We start from the raw sequence: 16537 nt of genomic DNA, 5'->3' as shown, positions 1-16537 counted from the left end.
ATGTTAGCATGTTGCCCCCAACAATCTTGGTCCTCATTTTACTGACCTCAGAAAGATGAGCCAGTCAGGATCAAACTCCAAACTAGGGGAAGAGTTTGCCTACAATACTGGATTCTCCACCACTGTGCCACTGATGCTGGGGACAAACTAGAAGGTTTGCTGCATACCATCTCCCAATTACCCAAGTATATCCCTTCCCAGACTTCTTGACCTCATTGCTGGGCTAATGATAAAAAAATCTTCACTGTGCATATTCAGGAGGACTTCAGTTACTATCATTGAATAAAGGTAGGTGTTGGAATTCATGACTGCCATGGCAACCATAGACTTGTCACTAGATAGCATGATCTTACTCATATGAAACTAGTATTGAAGCTAGTATTGATTTCATAAGGACTAATTTGTGATCTGATAGTGCAGAAAATTAATATTAGTCCTGATAGGATCACATTTGCTTCACAACCTCCTAGGATATATGCACCCATGAACTTGATCCATTCCAGGCACCTTATGGACCAAGTATGACCATACTATACGATGTTATACAATTCAGTTTGCATGTAGAAGACCATAGCACAGATGAGAACATGTTTTTTTCTAATTCAAGAAAACTAGAATTGAGTTCTAGTTACTTTTTCAAGCATCTAGTTAAACTACTTGAATGCTGCCTGCCACATAGGAATGAAAACATTGTGCTAAACAAATAATAGACTGAAATAGGTATGAAAACTTTCAGCTGCTTTGCCTTCAAGAAATAGCATGTTTCCCCGAAATAAGACAGGGTCTTATTTTCTTTTGACCCACAAAATATAGCTTATTGTTTTGGGTTGCTAGGAGGCTGCTCCTCTTGTGAGTGGGCTCCTGAAGAGCTGGGCACAGCCTCAGGCTTGAAACGGCTGTGTTGCACTGTCGCAGCAGCCATGAGGTGACCATGCTCATGAGCAGCTGCCCGGCAACCCCCCTTTCCAGCCGGGCACAGTGCCATTCACTGACCTAGGGGTATCGCCAAGCTGCGGGAATGCCTGTTCGCCAATTCCCACGGCTCCTGCAGCTTGGTGCCTTCGAAATGCCCCTAGGTCAGTGAATGGGGCTCTACCCCCCTCTCCAGCCATGCAGAGCTCCATTCACTGACCTAGGGGCATTTGAAGGCACCAAGCTGCAGGAGCCGGAAGGTGGCAAACAGGCGCTCCTGCGGCTTGGTGTACCCCCATGGTCAGTGAATGGCACTATGTGCTGCTGAGACAGCGCAACACAGCCGTTCGAGCCTGAGGCCTGAGGCTGTGCCTGGCTCTTCAGGAGCCCGCTCGCAAGAGAGCAGCCACCCGGCAACTCCCCTCTTCAGCTGGGCACAGCGCACTGACCAACCTAGCGGTATCCCAAAGGCGCCAATCAACACGAGTGCCTTTGCCCCCACCTTGGTTCCTGTCGCTTGGCGCCTTCAGGATACCGCTAGGTTGGCAAGTGGTGCTCTGCTTGGCCAGGTGGGGGGGATTGTCCAGAGGGCTTATTTTCAGGGGGCTTATATTTTTGCCCACCCGAAAAATGTGGCATGGCCTTAGTTTCAGGACATGTAGTATTTTCAGGAAAACACGGTATTGGCCCCATATAATCAAAGGAAGAGCCTAACAAGATTTGCTTGTATAATACTGCATTTAATAAGCTCCAAAATGCGACGTATGTTCATATTTTCATACAATATAAAATTGTTTACAAGCAAGGAGATGCAAGAAGGAGATGAATAAAGTTGCCTGCAATTGTAATGTATTATACATTATGTGGGATGAAAAATTCTACCACAAAATGAATGACATTGTAATTAAACCTCTACTCCTGAACATTTTTAACTTTACTTAGTATTTTCGTGGGCTTTAATACATTTCACTCTTCTCCCATGAAAGCATACTCTTTTAAAAATACTCTTTTATTAGAGCTGAAAATCCAACAATTTCCTCTATCTTGGTTTTTTAAGGAGAGTTTAAGAAACATCTGGCAAAGCAGAGTTTCAATTTAGTGAGTCGCACCAAGTAGTGCAAAGACTGTCTGGTTTTCCAGTTTCTGGAAATACTAGCCACCCCGTCATTCTGTGCATATAAACTTCTACTAGATGTACAAATTCAGGAATGCTACATACAGAAAACACATTAGTGGCGAAGAGAAATATAGATTATATAGTGGTTAAAATGGCTAGGTTCGTATATCATACACATATCCATTATTTTTTAGACAATGTTTCTTGAATATGTCACAGTGAATGGACTCACCATCTCATCAAACCATAACCCATAACCCATATATACCCATATGAAGCGGTATATAAGTCTACTGCTATTGCTATATATATCTACGTAGCTAGATACACAAATGTGAAAAAATCAATCAAATTATGACAAGTTGATAAATTTGTACAATCACTATCATCCTAAAACCATGTTCAGTTTGCCAGCAATTATGATAATCATTGGATAATTATGTACTAGTCATTAACCATTTATTGTACTGAATTAACATGCTACATACAGTGCAGCAGATGTTAAAAATTCCTGTGATAAAATAAACTGAACCAATTGTATCTACTTATATGCAGTGGGTTTTTCCCCCCTCAAATATGTTATGCTGGCTGAGATTCTGGAAAAGATAGCGCCAATATCTCCTATCTTATTTCCAGATTATAGAGTAATATATATTATTCTAGGTTAACTACAGCAGAAGGTGAATCATAATTATATTCCATCCTCCAGATAGTTTTTCCCCCACTTGAAGAAATGTAGTAAATAGTATCTGTCCCTCTAGATCAGGGGTGGGTTCCTACCGTGTTCGCACCGGTTCTTGCGATCCGGTTCGTCAGTGAACCCGGAAGTAATTAACTTCTGGGTTCCTAGCTCCTAGCCCCTGTCGTGGGTGCCTGCAGGGTTTTTCTTTTTAAAAAACGCCTCTCGGAGAGGAAGCCCTGTCAAAGCGCACCTTTCCCGCCTCGGCGGCTGCAGGGACCACCCCACCGCTTTACCTTCCTCCTCCTCCTCCTCCCCTTCCGCCCGCAGCAGCAGCAATGGTAGCCGAGCCGGGAAGGAGCGCTTTGGCAGGGCTGTCAAAGCGCACCTTTCCCGCGTCGGCGGCTGCAGGGACCATCCCGCCGCTTTATTTTCTTCCTCCTCCTCCTCTCCTTCCGCCCGCAGCAGCAGCAATGGCAGCCGAGCCGGAAAGGAGCGCTTTGGCAGGGCTGTCAAAGCGCACCTTTCCCGCGTCGGCGGCTGCAGGGACCATCCCGCCGCTTTATTTTCTTCCTCCTCCTCCTCTCCTTCCGCCCGCAGCAGCAGCAATGGCAGCCGAGCCGGGAAAGGAGCGCTTTGGCAGGGCTGTCAAAGCGCACCTTTCCCGCGTCGGCGGCTGCAGGGACCATCCCGCCGCTTTATTTTCTTCCTCCTCCTCCTCTCCTTCCGCCCGCAGCAGCAGCAATGGTAGCCGAGCCGGGAAAGGAGCACTTTTGCAGGGCTTCCGCCACGCCCCCAAGGACCGCTGACCTCGCGCTGCCGTTTCTTCTTCTTCCCCGGCCTTCCCAGTTAGCTTGCTTGAAGCTCAGAGGAGGCGGGAGGAGGGTCGCAGGAGTGGAAGTGGGGGGAGGTCTTCCCGGCCTGGAAGAGCTGAGAGGCTGCCGGCCCCTTTCACAGGAAAGTTAACTTTTCTTGGCGAAATCCTGCCCCCCCCCCGCGTGGGTGAGCTGTCCTCTTCCCGTAAGCCGCCCGGAGTTACCTGTGTGTGAGGTGGCTGCCCTATGCATTTGCGTGTATGCGCTGGAAAGAGAGTGAAAAAGAGAGGGAGAAATAATTATATTAATTAGATAGATCAGTCTTTCTCACTTGGAGACTTGAAAGTGTGTGGACTTCAACTCCAGAAAGGGAGTTGGGAGAAAGGGAGAAAGGAGGAGAGAATGAAAGGAAGATGGGGAGGAAAGAGAAAGAGGTAAGGAGAGGAGGATGGAAAGGAGAGAAAGAGGGGGAGAGAGGTAGAAAGGGGAAGAGGAAGAGCAGGAGTAGGAGAAAGGTAAGGAAGAAGGAAGGGGAAGGAGAGGAAGAAGGAGGAAAGTAGAGAAGGGAGGGAGAAAAGAAAGGGAAAATAAGGTGGTGTTATAACAGGAGGAAGGGATGGTAAACAAAGCAACCCAAACTGTATATTATAACCTATTAAATGAAATAATAAATGTATAAGAATGATAAATGTTAAAACACTTGTAACCAAACGACATGCTATATGTGATGATGGGTTTTTTTCTTTTTGTTTTGTTTTGTTTTTATTGTTGTGGGCATGTGTCGTCTGTAACAAAAAAAATTAAAAAAATATTTTTATAAAAGGTGGAGAAACACTGAGATAGATGATAATGAGGGAGGAGAGGGAGAGAGAGAGAGAGACCATAACTAGATAGACAGATAGGCAGGCAGATAGACGGATGGATAGAGAGAAAGAGAGAGAGATAGGTAGGCAAGCAGATAGATGGATGGAGAAAGAGAGGGGGAAAGAGGGAGAGGGATACCATAACTAGATAGGCAGGCAGTTAGACAGCTGGATGGATGGATAGAGAGAGAGAGGATGTATATAATTAAGGTGACCAGACGTCCCTAGCGAGGTCGCGGGCTGGCAGTAACTGCCGCGGCCTAGCTCCCCCCCCCTCCCGGTCAATGGTGTCCCTCTTTATCAATCTGAAAATCTGGTCACCTTACTGTTTAGGTAATTCTGAGGTGGTTGATGGTTCTGTGAGTGCCTGTCCTTTATAATTTTCCACATTGCCTTGATGGTTTTTATTCCAGTGACTTTGTCTTTCCTGTTCTTAGGCTTAGGAAAAAAAAAACTGGTTTCATTGGCAGTCTTTTTTTGGGGGGGGGGGGATTTTTATTTTTTGGTGTTTTCCTAGCACTGTCATAGTTTGTGGGTGTGGGTGGGTGTGTAATGTCCCACAGTTATCTATGCATTAATAATGATCTAGTAATATTAATAATATCTAGTAATTAGTAATATCTAGTAATAACATCATCTTGGACACTCCCATCCGGTCACATGGGCGGCAAGCCACTCCCATCCGGTCACATGGGCGGCAAGCCACTCCCATCCGGTCACATGGGCGGCAAGCCACTCCCATCCGGTCACATGGGCGGCAAGCCACTCCCATCCGGTCACATGGGCGGCAAGCCACTCCCACAAAGGAGGCCACGCCCACAGAGGTGGTTCGAACAATTTTGAAACCCACCCCTGCTCTAGATAAACCAGATCAAAATATTCAACTCCACAGGAAGACCAAATTATACTTTACTAAGGTAGCAGGGGTGGGTTCCGGCAGTCGCTACTGCTGGTTTGCTCATGGCTGTACAGCATGTGCACATGCGCAGTGTAATAAAAATTGCTCTGTGTATGTGCAGAAGCAAAAACCAAGATGGCGGCACCTACAGCGCCACCCAGAGAACCGGTTCAGGGGTATGGCAGGCGTGGTTGCTGCTGGTTCCAGCAACCCAGGCCAGCAAACCACTACCAGTTCGACCGAACTGGTCGGAACCAGTAGGAACCAACCACTGTAAGGTAGGCTATAAGAACAGAATCCTGCAAATCTGATTGTGCTGCCCATCCTTCTTCCTTCTCCCTTCATGAATTAGGAAGGTATTTGTTACTTTAAGTCACATCAAATATTATCTTATTTCACCAATTTAAATAATTTTTTAGCCCCCTTTGCCTAAATAATGGTGCTCACATATGTTTTTCCAGGTCATCTCCCTTAAACTCTGCACCAGCAAAGAGGTATTTATTGACCAGTACAAGTCTACACTAAAGTCACAACGACGCCAACCTCTTTGGGAAGTGCTGAAATGGCATCAGTATGCTTACAATCTTTATGTTCATTTCAAGTGAAGCAGCCTAACGAAGTATGAACTTTTTTTTTAGATAACAATTTTAAAATATCACCCCTAAGTAATTCCAGTCACCTTAGTGCATCATTAATACAAACTATGTTTACTGCTTTGAAAGTGAGGTCTGCAGAATTAGCACCCTTTAATTATGCTATATTCAACAAAATATTTTCTTTAGCCAGGTCCTACATTCAAAAGAAAAATAAAATTCCCTGCCAATTTTTATTGCTAAAAATACCAGTTTTGTTCCTGTACATGATGAAATATACACTTGTGCAAAGGGTACATAAAAGTATGTATTTTCCTCTACTTACTAATTCAATTAACCATTGGGATTGTTTATTCTAACCTCAGAGAAGAGAAGAGAAAGAGGAGAAGAGAAGAGAAGAGAGCTAGCAGAGTAATAATTTCAGGAGTGGCACTGTTATTCTTTCTGCCCAGTAGAACTTTTTCTCTTTACTGAAATTTTTGTCTTAGTCACCAGCAGGAATGTATTATTTGCCATACAGAATGCAATATAAAAAATCTTCTCTGCCACAGAATTTAAAGCTATATATGGAGAAGAAGAAAGAAGATGAGAAACTAGATGCCAGAAAGTCTTCTCTAACCACAAAGAAAGGAAATGTGCAACTGAAAACTTTAGAGGGATATGTTCTCCATTCAATGACAAATACTTCAATGAGCCTAGAAAATTTAACTGAATGGATCTAAGATAAGAAAAAAGGTCAATAATGCACTTCTTTCAGTGAGTAACCTCTTATTTTTCACTTCATATGCTTCCATTATTTTCACCTCTTTATTGTCACAATTGTCTCACACTTTTCACAACTGCTAATGTAGGCACACTGCTTTTTTCATGTATCCATTTTAGCTATAGATCTGGCTGAAATATAAACTTTTCCTGATTTTGTCTGTGTACGTGCGTGTGCGTGTGTGTGTGCACGTGTGCGTGTGCGTGTGCGTGTGTATCTGTTGAGTCACTGTAGGTTTAGATTGGCTACCCCTGCTCTAGCCCTTCCATACCATGGCATTACAAGACAGGCTTTAAACCCATAGTTTATTTAGGTAAAGAAAATTGCATGGTTCTTTGTAACTTGAATCTTTCATAATATTGCAGGGTGGTTTGAAATGTTGCCTTGGATCCCAATTCTATATGTATAAATGATTAGCAGAGGAAAGTTCATTTCTTTGTCCTATAGGTAAAAATGACGACAATATTTACAAGCTGCCTAAAGAACCTTAAGCACAGTTATGAATGTTCAGCCCAAAAAAGCCTCTGTTTCATCCCAAATAGGAATGTTGTTTATAACACCCAGAAAAATACGGCATACTTCAATTAATCCTTCAGGGGAAAAAATTGAAAACAAACAAGGTCCAGGCAGAAGAAGAACATCATGGCTTCAAAACCTAATGGACTGGTTTGGAGAAAACTCAGCACCACTTTTCATGTGGCTGTTGACAAAATAGGATTGCCAACATGATTGCCAAAGTCCAATGACGGATATGGCACAAGAAGAAGAATTGTCAGGATCCTGAGAAACTGTTGAGTCATTTGTTGTTGCTCACTTGAACAGACTGGATACTGTTTGTTGGCCAATTAAAAAAAAAGACTAACACCTTAGCAGTGGTGTTTGGAATTTTACAGAAAGAACTTTCTGAAAGACTGCAATGAATAGTGTTAACCTTGCAAAAGCCAGAGATGACAATACAACATAATTCAAGTGTTTCTCAAGCTTGGCAACTTGAAGATGTGTGGACTTCAACTCCCAGAATACGTGGCTGGCTGCGGAATTCTGGGAGTTGAATGCACACATCTTCAAGTGTCCAGAGTTGAGGAACTCTAATCTAGCTGATAAAAATCCAGTTCAATTATACAATAGTTAGGAGAATTGGAGCAGTCAGCTTGTAAATCATTAGAAAGTACAGTTCCCTTGCAAAGACAAATTCACTTACTACAGTTTTGCAAAAACAGCAAAGAAGAGCTAAGGATAAAAAACAGAGATGAATGGCATAAACAATTCTCTGAAGCAACTCATCCTCCCTTTTCAAGCTGCAGGCAAACGATATGAAAAATTAACATTTAGACGATTTGGCTATTGTAGAAACTGTTAATAATTAAGACATTTTGTTTACATAAATCTAGAACTTTTAGAATGGTCTGTTTACACAACATGCAAAGTCATAAAGTGGTTTGATTTGGGCTGCATGTATTGAACAAACTCAGTCAGCTACAGTTTACAGAATGAAACATAACTAAACTATGCAAATATTGTAAGACAACCAGCTAGGATATCTAAGGACTTCAGATAAAACTTTAGATATTACTAAGAAATATTTGTCTGAAGATATCTGAATACATTAAGAAACATTACAAGACAAAATTTATTGTTGTAAGCTATGGCAAAAACAACACGTGACCATATACCAGAAGCAAAATTTTGCAAGTGTTGCAAACAAGCAAGCACACTAGATGAACAAAAATAAAAAATAAAATCTCTATATCTTTATTTACAGGTAGTCCTCGACTTACAACCACAATTGAGCCCTAATTTTCTGTGTTGCTAAGCAAGACAGTTGTGAAGTAATTTTGCCCCATTTTATGACCTTTCTTGCCACAGTTGTTAAGTGAATCCCTGCAGTTGTTAAGATGGTTAAAGGGTTGTTAAGTGAAACTGGCTTTCCCACTGATAGTTGCTTGTCAGAAAGTTGCAAAAGGGGATCACATGATCCCGGGACAATGCAAAATATGAGTCTGTTGCCAACATCTGAATTTTGATCGCATGTGTATAGGGGTGCTGCAACAGTTGTCAAGTGTGAAAAACGATCGTAAGTCACTTTTTTCAGTGCAGTTGTAACTCTGAATGGTCACTAACTCTTGTAAGGACCTGTATGAGATTTTAGAAAAAAAAATTAACAGTTGTCTTTTACAGCACATTTACACTGTTATATGCTCACTACTTTACATTGTAACCAATTGTCATCTCTTCAGTGTTGTGACATGAAAAGATATACTTAAATATTTATAAAATGTGAGGGAGTGTACTCACTTCTGTGATATACTGTATATAGTAGAAGGTCTATGTTACACATCTGTTATACTTTGTACTTCTTCCCTTGGTGTCATCAGTAATCAAAGTTGTGCTGAATGAGTAATACTTATGAACAGCCCTTAAAGTTCTGGTCATTGCAGTACCCCTGAAATTGTGGGATCACAATTTGGCACTTACAGTGTTTGCAGCTTCCCACCATCGCTGTTTGCCACATTCCCTGCCAGCTAATGGTGAAGCCAGCAGGAAAGCTTGCAAGTTGTTGTGGTAAATTTCCTTCACTTCCTGCACTATTCATCTTGCCTTGCCATCCACCCCTTGGCCTTCCTGCCCTCCTGCACATCCTATGCCAGACCTCCCAAGTCTTCCCTTGTCTCCCTCAACTCAAATGCCTCCTGCACCCTGGACCTTCCCCTGTAGCACACACTCCTCCATAGCACCCATGGCAGTCCCAGTGTGGTGTGCACCACCACACTGATCACCTAAGATTCCCACTGCTTCTCACTTAATGACTCACACATCTTTGGATAATGACAGCAGCTGGGACTGCCAGGATTGTTATCGGCAAAGCAATGCAGTTATGTTACACTTTGCTTTATGACTGCATTGCTTAGCAACAGCAATCCCGGTCCTATTGCTGTCATAACTGGTATATTTCTTTTAACTGATAATGCAACCAAATTTATAAGCAGCAGAATTGTAGTCATTAATTATTAGCCTTCACACCACTCAACCTAGCATCTCCATAATATTTAACACTAGCACACTGTTAGTGATCTGGCTCTGTATTTTAATTCTGGCTCTTCCAATTCTGTCATTCTTATGATATATGTGACATATAAAACAGGAAACAGGCAGTCTTATCTTACTCCCTTTCTCTCTTTTAGCTCATAAAGGAATTATTCATTGTAAAGATTCTCCGGAAAACTACAGCTGTGTTTTGGAATTTTATCAGTGTCAAAGATAATCTACATTATGGCATAATATATAAACCAAAGCCTTTATTTTCAATTAAAAAATAAAGGTACAAAATGTTTTTTGTTTTGTTTTCTTCATTTCTTCCTTATCTCTCTACTTTTTTGAAAGCAGACTGTACATTTAGAATGTTTCTTTCCATGAATAGCTCAAATTTATCTGAACCAAAAGCTTGCATGAGACATTAGTAAAATAGTTTAGTCAGTTACAATCTCTGGTATCAGCCTTCTTTCATTTAACTTTACTCCCTAATCATTTCTAATGCCTGGACCCTACAGTCTTACACCATACTGCTGACTCAGATCTGCATTTCTTCTGCAGCTTTAATCATTTCTTTGGGCATTTCAGTTGCACCAGGTGCTTTTCTATTTGACAGTTGGTCTATTATTTAGACTATCTCACTTTTAAGTGCAGTCAGTTCCTAAATATACTCTTTCTTTGCAAATGTTTGTTTTTCCCTCACTTCATTTGTAAAGAGTTTCTTTCATCTTTCAATTCCATTTGCTTCTCTTAGATGTCTTTCATGATTATTCAAATACTCTTATCATCAGTGGTGGGCTGCTGCCAATTCAGACTGGTTCAGGTGAAGTGGTAGTTCCGACGAACAGCTGGCCCCCACCCTATCTTGTCCCCACTCTATCTTGTCCTATATTTCCTTCTTTCTGGCTTAGCTGATTCGTGCAGCACAGCTGATTTCCACGCTTCCTCTGTTCTACTTACTGGGGTTGCCTTAGAAGGTAAGCAGCTGAGCATTAAATTGCTGTATTTTGAACGCTGTGCCCAAATGTGTTAGGTGTGCATGAAGCGTGCATGCATGCACAAAGCGTGCTATCACCAAACTGGTTGTTAACCTGGTTGCAGCCCACCCCTGCTTATCATAGCTGTAAATTGCCCTGAGATTTCTCTGATTTTTTAAAAAAAACATTTTGCAACTTTACTGTGGATTATTTTAGCTTCACTTTTCTCTTGCCAGGAAAAATAGCACTACTGGAAGCTTCTGGCAGCTTGGTTTCCAGGTTCAATGAAGCTAACAAATTCTTCCATATCAAGATGACAGTGGTTCTCAATCTTCCCAATGCTGCGACCCTCTAATACAGTTCCTCATGTTGGGGTGACCCCCCAACCATAAAATTGGTGTCTCTGTTCCTAAGACCATCAAAAATATGTGTTTTACGATGGTCTTAGGCGATCCCTGTGAAAGGGTTGTTCGACCCCCAAAGGGGTCCCGACCCACAGGTTGAGAACCACTGCTGTAGGCTGATGAAGCTGGATAATTCACAAGTTTTAACAGCTAACAACTAATTTCAGTTCTACATAAGAAGTGATCTGTAAAAAGATGCACAAATATAGCATTGTCCATGTAAAGGCTTAAGATATTTTTTTATCTGGCATTATGCATTTGCCTGCTCTACTATTCAAAGTTAACTGACTAAAGTATTCAACCCTGTGAACATAAAGTTTTCTTTTCCCATACACAAATATGCTGCACAACACAACTAGACATTTTCAGAGACGGCATTATTATTTTTATCTGGGGAGTCATTGGCAGAAATAGGGAAAATGTGGAAGAACATTCCATTGTAATGCTTTCCATATGAGAATAAGTCTGCACTATATTATGTCAGCACTAGTAGCTATGATAATTTGTATAATCAAAAATGCCAAAAACAGACAATACTAGGAATGGTTCAAAATGCTGTCTGAGGTTTTTTTTTCCAAGCAATTCAAATTATAGTGATATAAGCTCTATTTAGAAAAGGCAGGAATTAGGATATGAGTGCCGTAAAATAGGCATAATGACAATCAGCTTTGCTTCAAGACTAAAAGAACATTTACAACCAAGATGAAACTGACAAGAACTTCAGAACACATTTCTTCTTCAAAATGTGGCATTACCACTATATTTAGCTTTATATTATTCATACTTACTGTATAAACCATAATTGCCTGAGTCATACAGGAAAGTTAATCATAAGCTGTGGTTAGCAAATCACAATGCCTAAAATCAGACATCACTAACAATCTATAACAGTCTTAGCAAGGAAGGGCAACTAAGCCTTTGCCTAGAAAGTCAATCACAGTCAATCACTCTCCCTCTCTCCCTCCCCCCTCTTCCTCCCTCCCTTGATCTGAAACTAATTCCTCTAGGAATGCATTTTGATTATCAGTGGCAGCTTTCCTCTTGTAAGCAACAGCATTTAAGGCAGCAAATTTCACTAGGACTGCAGCAAAGTGAAATAAATTTAAGTGTCTCAAGCCTGATACTTATCTAATTTTCCCCATCACATCCAAGCAGGTTAAACATCTCACACATTACAAGCACACCAATATCCTGTTGTAACATCTTTAATTGTACAGGATAGACATTTTGTCGTATTCTTTAAACAGTATTATATAACTAATAGGATTATTCCTCAAAGGAACAACACTGCTGCTAAAATTCAATGTATTTGAATTTTCATAGATTAATGTAGTTTTCCCAGTTTGTGCAATTGTTGTACTGGTGATTGATACTGCCAATAACATAAAGTCTTTTTTTCACCCATGAATAATTTCACAAGTCTGTAAAGATGATCATTTTTTGTTTATTCAAGGGTAATGCTGGGATAGTTGTGATAATTCCTGTTCTTGGGATGTTTACAAATTCAAACTCCTTTCCAGCTACTGCAACTCTTTAGACTAGACTGAGTGAGTCCTGTGAAAGCCTTTCAGGAACGGACAGGAGGAGTTATGGAATTTAGGATTTATACTTGCAGAAGTATACATCTTGTGCTCTTTTAGATTCTAAGTAATAATACTGTTGTCTACTGTTTCAAAATATACAATATGAATGTAACATCATCTGTGCTACAGGATTACAGTGAAGGTCACTGAACTAGTTATCCTTTTTTAAAGCAGAGAACTACTAAATATATTTGTATATGTCCATAAAATTAAGACGGATTAACTTCAGTGCTTAAACATAAGCATTCAAAAGCTGTGAATTCTGAATGGCAGTTCATGGCAGTTCACTATTAAGAGAAATTGTGAAATATTTCTTATAATACAAGCTATATAAAATTATTTGGAAAAAATATTTTTGTTAAATATTCTCAGCACACATGGTTTCCTGTTTAAATATCTGCCAAAGTATTCAATGTATAATCTAAAATCAATGAACTGAACCAGTTTTTAGTGTCTAAAAATTTGTCACAAATGCAAATGGTAGAGATTAACCTAAAGGAGTGATGTAGCATTCTGCCATTTGCTATATTAATTATTGAAATTAGTAATATAAAAATATATTGCTATTATAAAGTTTCAGTTATGCCTAGAAAGAATAAAAGTGACACGTTTTGTTTAAAAAAATACTGTACTTCCTAATTTCCTTATCTAAAACACACCTTTTGAGTTTCTAAGGAAAACAGGAGACTGAATCAACAAAAATACCTTCATGTTGCCTGTACAATAATTCTTGTAATGCAGGAAATTTTATTACCTGCCTTTGAAGTCACTTAGCTGGAAATAATTCCAATGAGATCTATATGTGTAATGCTTCTGTTTTAAAAGAAAAAAATGTAATTTTGTCTAATAGATTTATCCAATTTGAAGAATAACTGCAACACTGTGGAAGGCTATTTTACTGAGTACCTTTTTTATTTCACCATTGAAGAAACTTCATATTTACTCTTATTTTGCAAACAAACAAATATGAAACAGGTTTGGCAAGAAAATAGGATCTTAAAAATATCTTAAAATGGCATATAACTGTCAATAGAAAGTTATTTTTGAAATGATAAAAAGCAAAATGTCCTTGGCTCACTAGGACAGTGTCCCTGAAGAAGCAGTCACAGGAGTTATCTGAGTATACATGTAAGCTCCAGTTTGTCCAAAGAACAGTATTTAAGTAAATGCATAGCACTTTATGCATGAACCTTTTATGATTTACATAACTTTTAAAATTGTAACTATTTTGCAACATTTTCTAACACTACAGCAAACTAGACTATGTCCAGAAGCATTATCACATAACTTCAATATTGTGTTGTAAGTGATAAATAACACAAAGGCTTACACTATATATGGATATTTTGATGGGAAATATATATAGTGTGTGTATGTATGTGAATGTGTGTATGAGTGAATGAAATTAGATAAATTATTCTGGTCCTGAATCACAGGTATTGTACTAAGATTTCAATTCCCAAGTAAAATCTTGCAGCAGTGATTAATCTAATTGCATTCCTGGCGTAGCACAGCTGCTTCTCAACTACAGTAACAGAAGCCAAAGAAGCCACTAAAACTGCTTACACTATTGCTACTCAGCATAGAAACCACAAACCCATGAACTCAGGAAGTGGCCCAGAACTTTCAAACTTTCCATGTTGCAGCAAAAAGCACAGTATCAGTCAACACAGCTACTCCTTATTGGTCTCTGCAACTGAGATTTACAACTCTGTGTTGCTGGGAAAGACTTTAGAAGATGAACAACCTAAAAAAGAGAATAATTTAGCACAATAATCCTAGTGATCAGCTTACTGCTTACAGACCAATTGACTAAATTTGAAGGGGAGGTTGAAAACAATGGGATAAAACAGTGAAGGATTCTGCAGCTTTCCCAACATTATTCCAATATTTTAATCTTGATGTACTCCACTATAAAGTGCATGATATTCCATCAAAGCTTCTACTTTTTTCTACTTCCTGTTCAATCTACTCCTGATGAGCTTCTGATGTCCCTTCAACATTTTTTTAAGGCTGTGTTCACATCCTACCAATGTTTAATGAGCAGTGATTGATTAGTATATATAATCTAGTTTTATAGAAGCTAGGGAGCCATAAACCAAGGACATTCACAAGGTTTGTCCAACACATTCAGCTACAATGTGGACAGCTCTCTTGTGACTCAGTACTTGTGCTATCCCACCAATATTTATGAATGAACATGATGCTTCATTGCATTGTGCAAAGTCAGTTAACCAAGCTTTGGTTAGCTATGGTACGTGCTAGCATCTTGTGGGACACACTAGCCTATTGTGCAACCACCGACCTCTCTCCCTTTTCGCACCTGACCTTGCCCTCTTTTGATGATTTTTGTCCATTGAAAAGCCTCCCCTGCATCTACTGTCATTCAAACGCAACACTTTCCCTGGTCAATTTCTCCCACTTTCACTGCTCCACTTTTCAAGATAACACTGAAGACAGGAAGGGGGTCACTAGATCTTGCAATCTTGTAATAAGACAAGCGCATAGCCAGATCTCAGGATATTAAACCCGGCTAAGTCTGGGCTATTAATAACCTCCTTGGCTATTTGGCAGCCTAAACGAGTCCAGAAGTGAAATCCTCCGACAGAGACGTGCAGCCGAAAGTGTGTGTGTGTGGAAGGAGGGGGGAGATTGTGCCTCCCACTCACCTGCGGGGGGCATCGTAATCGTCTCGTTGGCGTTGCTGGAGCCGACATTGTAGATGACCACGGCCGAGGCGTTTTGAGAGGCGGCGTGCCGAATCTTGTCCTTGTAAGTACAGTTCCCTTTAGGAACCAGGGCGATCCAGAGCTTGCCGGAGCCCGGCACGGCGAACCTAGCGTTGGGGTCGCAAGTTTGCCTGTCAGCGGCCGCCGAGGTCATGACCACCTGCCCCCAGACCTCGTTTTTGGGCGAGTGTTCCCCGTAGCGGCCACACTCCGTTTTTTCGCTACGCAGCTCGCTGCCGCCCCCGCTGGGATCCGGATAAGTGATGTTCACGAAGGCCGTGTACCATTCCTCTTTTTCGGCCACGGTGAAATCCAGGCAGAGCAGATGCACGAAACAAAAGGAAAGCAGCCATGTTGAAAGAGCCAGACTGCGGCACGCTTGTATCACAGACATTGCCATCTTCGGCGGCTCCTGCTCGCCCCCCCGTGCGCGTGTCTGCATGGGGGCGAGCGAGCGCGCGCGGGGAGGCGCGTGGGGACACTCGCCGCTCCCGCGCGAAGCCGTGCAAAGGTGGGCGAGCGCCTCTCACCTTTGCAACCCGAAGGCTGGCATTTCGCCTCTGCGGCGCGAATCGGGGCCCCGAGCCGTGGCCCGCCTGCCTCCCCCTCACGCCTCTTGCAGCCGCCGGCTGCTCAGGGAAGACGGGAGGCTTCGGCTGGCACGCCTGGCCAAAAGGGCGCCTTTTCGGTCCCGGCGGGGCTTCTGGAAGAGAGAAGCGGCTTCTGCCTCCTCCTGCCAGGCGAAGGAAAAGCCCCGGGGAGACGGGCTCCGCGCGCTGCTCCGGCGATGTCGAGTCGACTTCTGCTCTTGACCTCTCCCATTCCTCCCCAGCCCTGCCCGGCTAGGTTTACGGCCGACTCTCGCCAGCGGACATGTTTTGTTTGGGGGAGAGAAAAGGGGGGAGAGGAAGAGCTGGAAGGGGTCGTGCGCAGGAGGAGCTTGGATGTGATGTCAAGAGCTCCCGCAGCTCCGCTTCGGAGCCCGCTCGGTGCCGAAATAGTAGGGTCGACCTCTGCCGGTAGAGGGGGAGAAGGCAGGACCAAGACGCGCTAAGGCGGGAGGCGGCCGGCAAGGTGAGCCTTTGGAAGCGCCGAGGCTGCCCTGGCTCGAATCCGAGACAATTCCCGTCTCCACATTCCTCTCCCGATAGGCTCATACACTGGCGTGGCTATA

General features: G+C 42.0%; 1 protein-coding gene across 1 annotated transcript in view; it reads right to left on the bottom strand.

Moving 5' to 3' along the window:
• The window catches only part of RNF150 (ring finger protein 150), an 82466-nt gene extending 66201 nt beyond the window's left edge, over positions 1–16265 (bottom strand). Inside the window, exon 1 of the mRNA XM_032223555.1 lies at positions 15304–16265. Within this exon, the coding sequence (XP_032079446.1) occupies positions 15304–15805 (502 nt within the window). The 5' untranslated portion in view covers positions 15806–16265. The remainder of the gene's footprint in view (positions 1–15303) is intronic.
• Between the last annotated feature and the right edge of the window lie 272 nt (positions 16266–16537).

This window comes from Thamnophis elegans, chromosome 9, assembly GCF_009769535.1.
Source record: "Thamnophis elegans isolate rThaEle1 chromosome 9, rThaEle1.pri, whole genome shotgun sequence".
Taxonomy (NCBI): domain Eukaryota; kingdom Metazoa; phylum Chordata; class Lepidosauria; order Squamata; family Colubridae; genus Thamnophis; species Thamnophis elegans.
The sequence above is the reverse complement of the archived record's forward strand: the minus strand, read 5'-3'. Positions and strand labels throughout refer to the sequence as shown.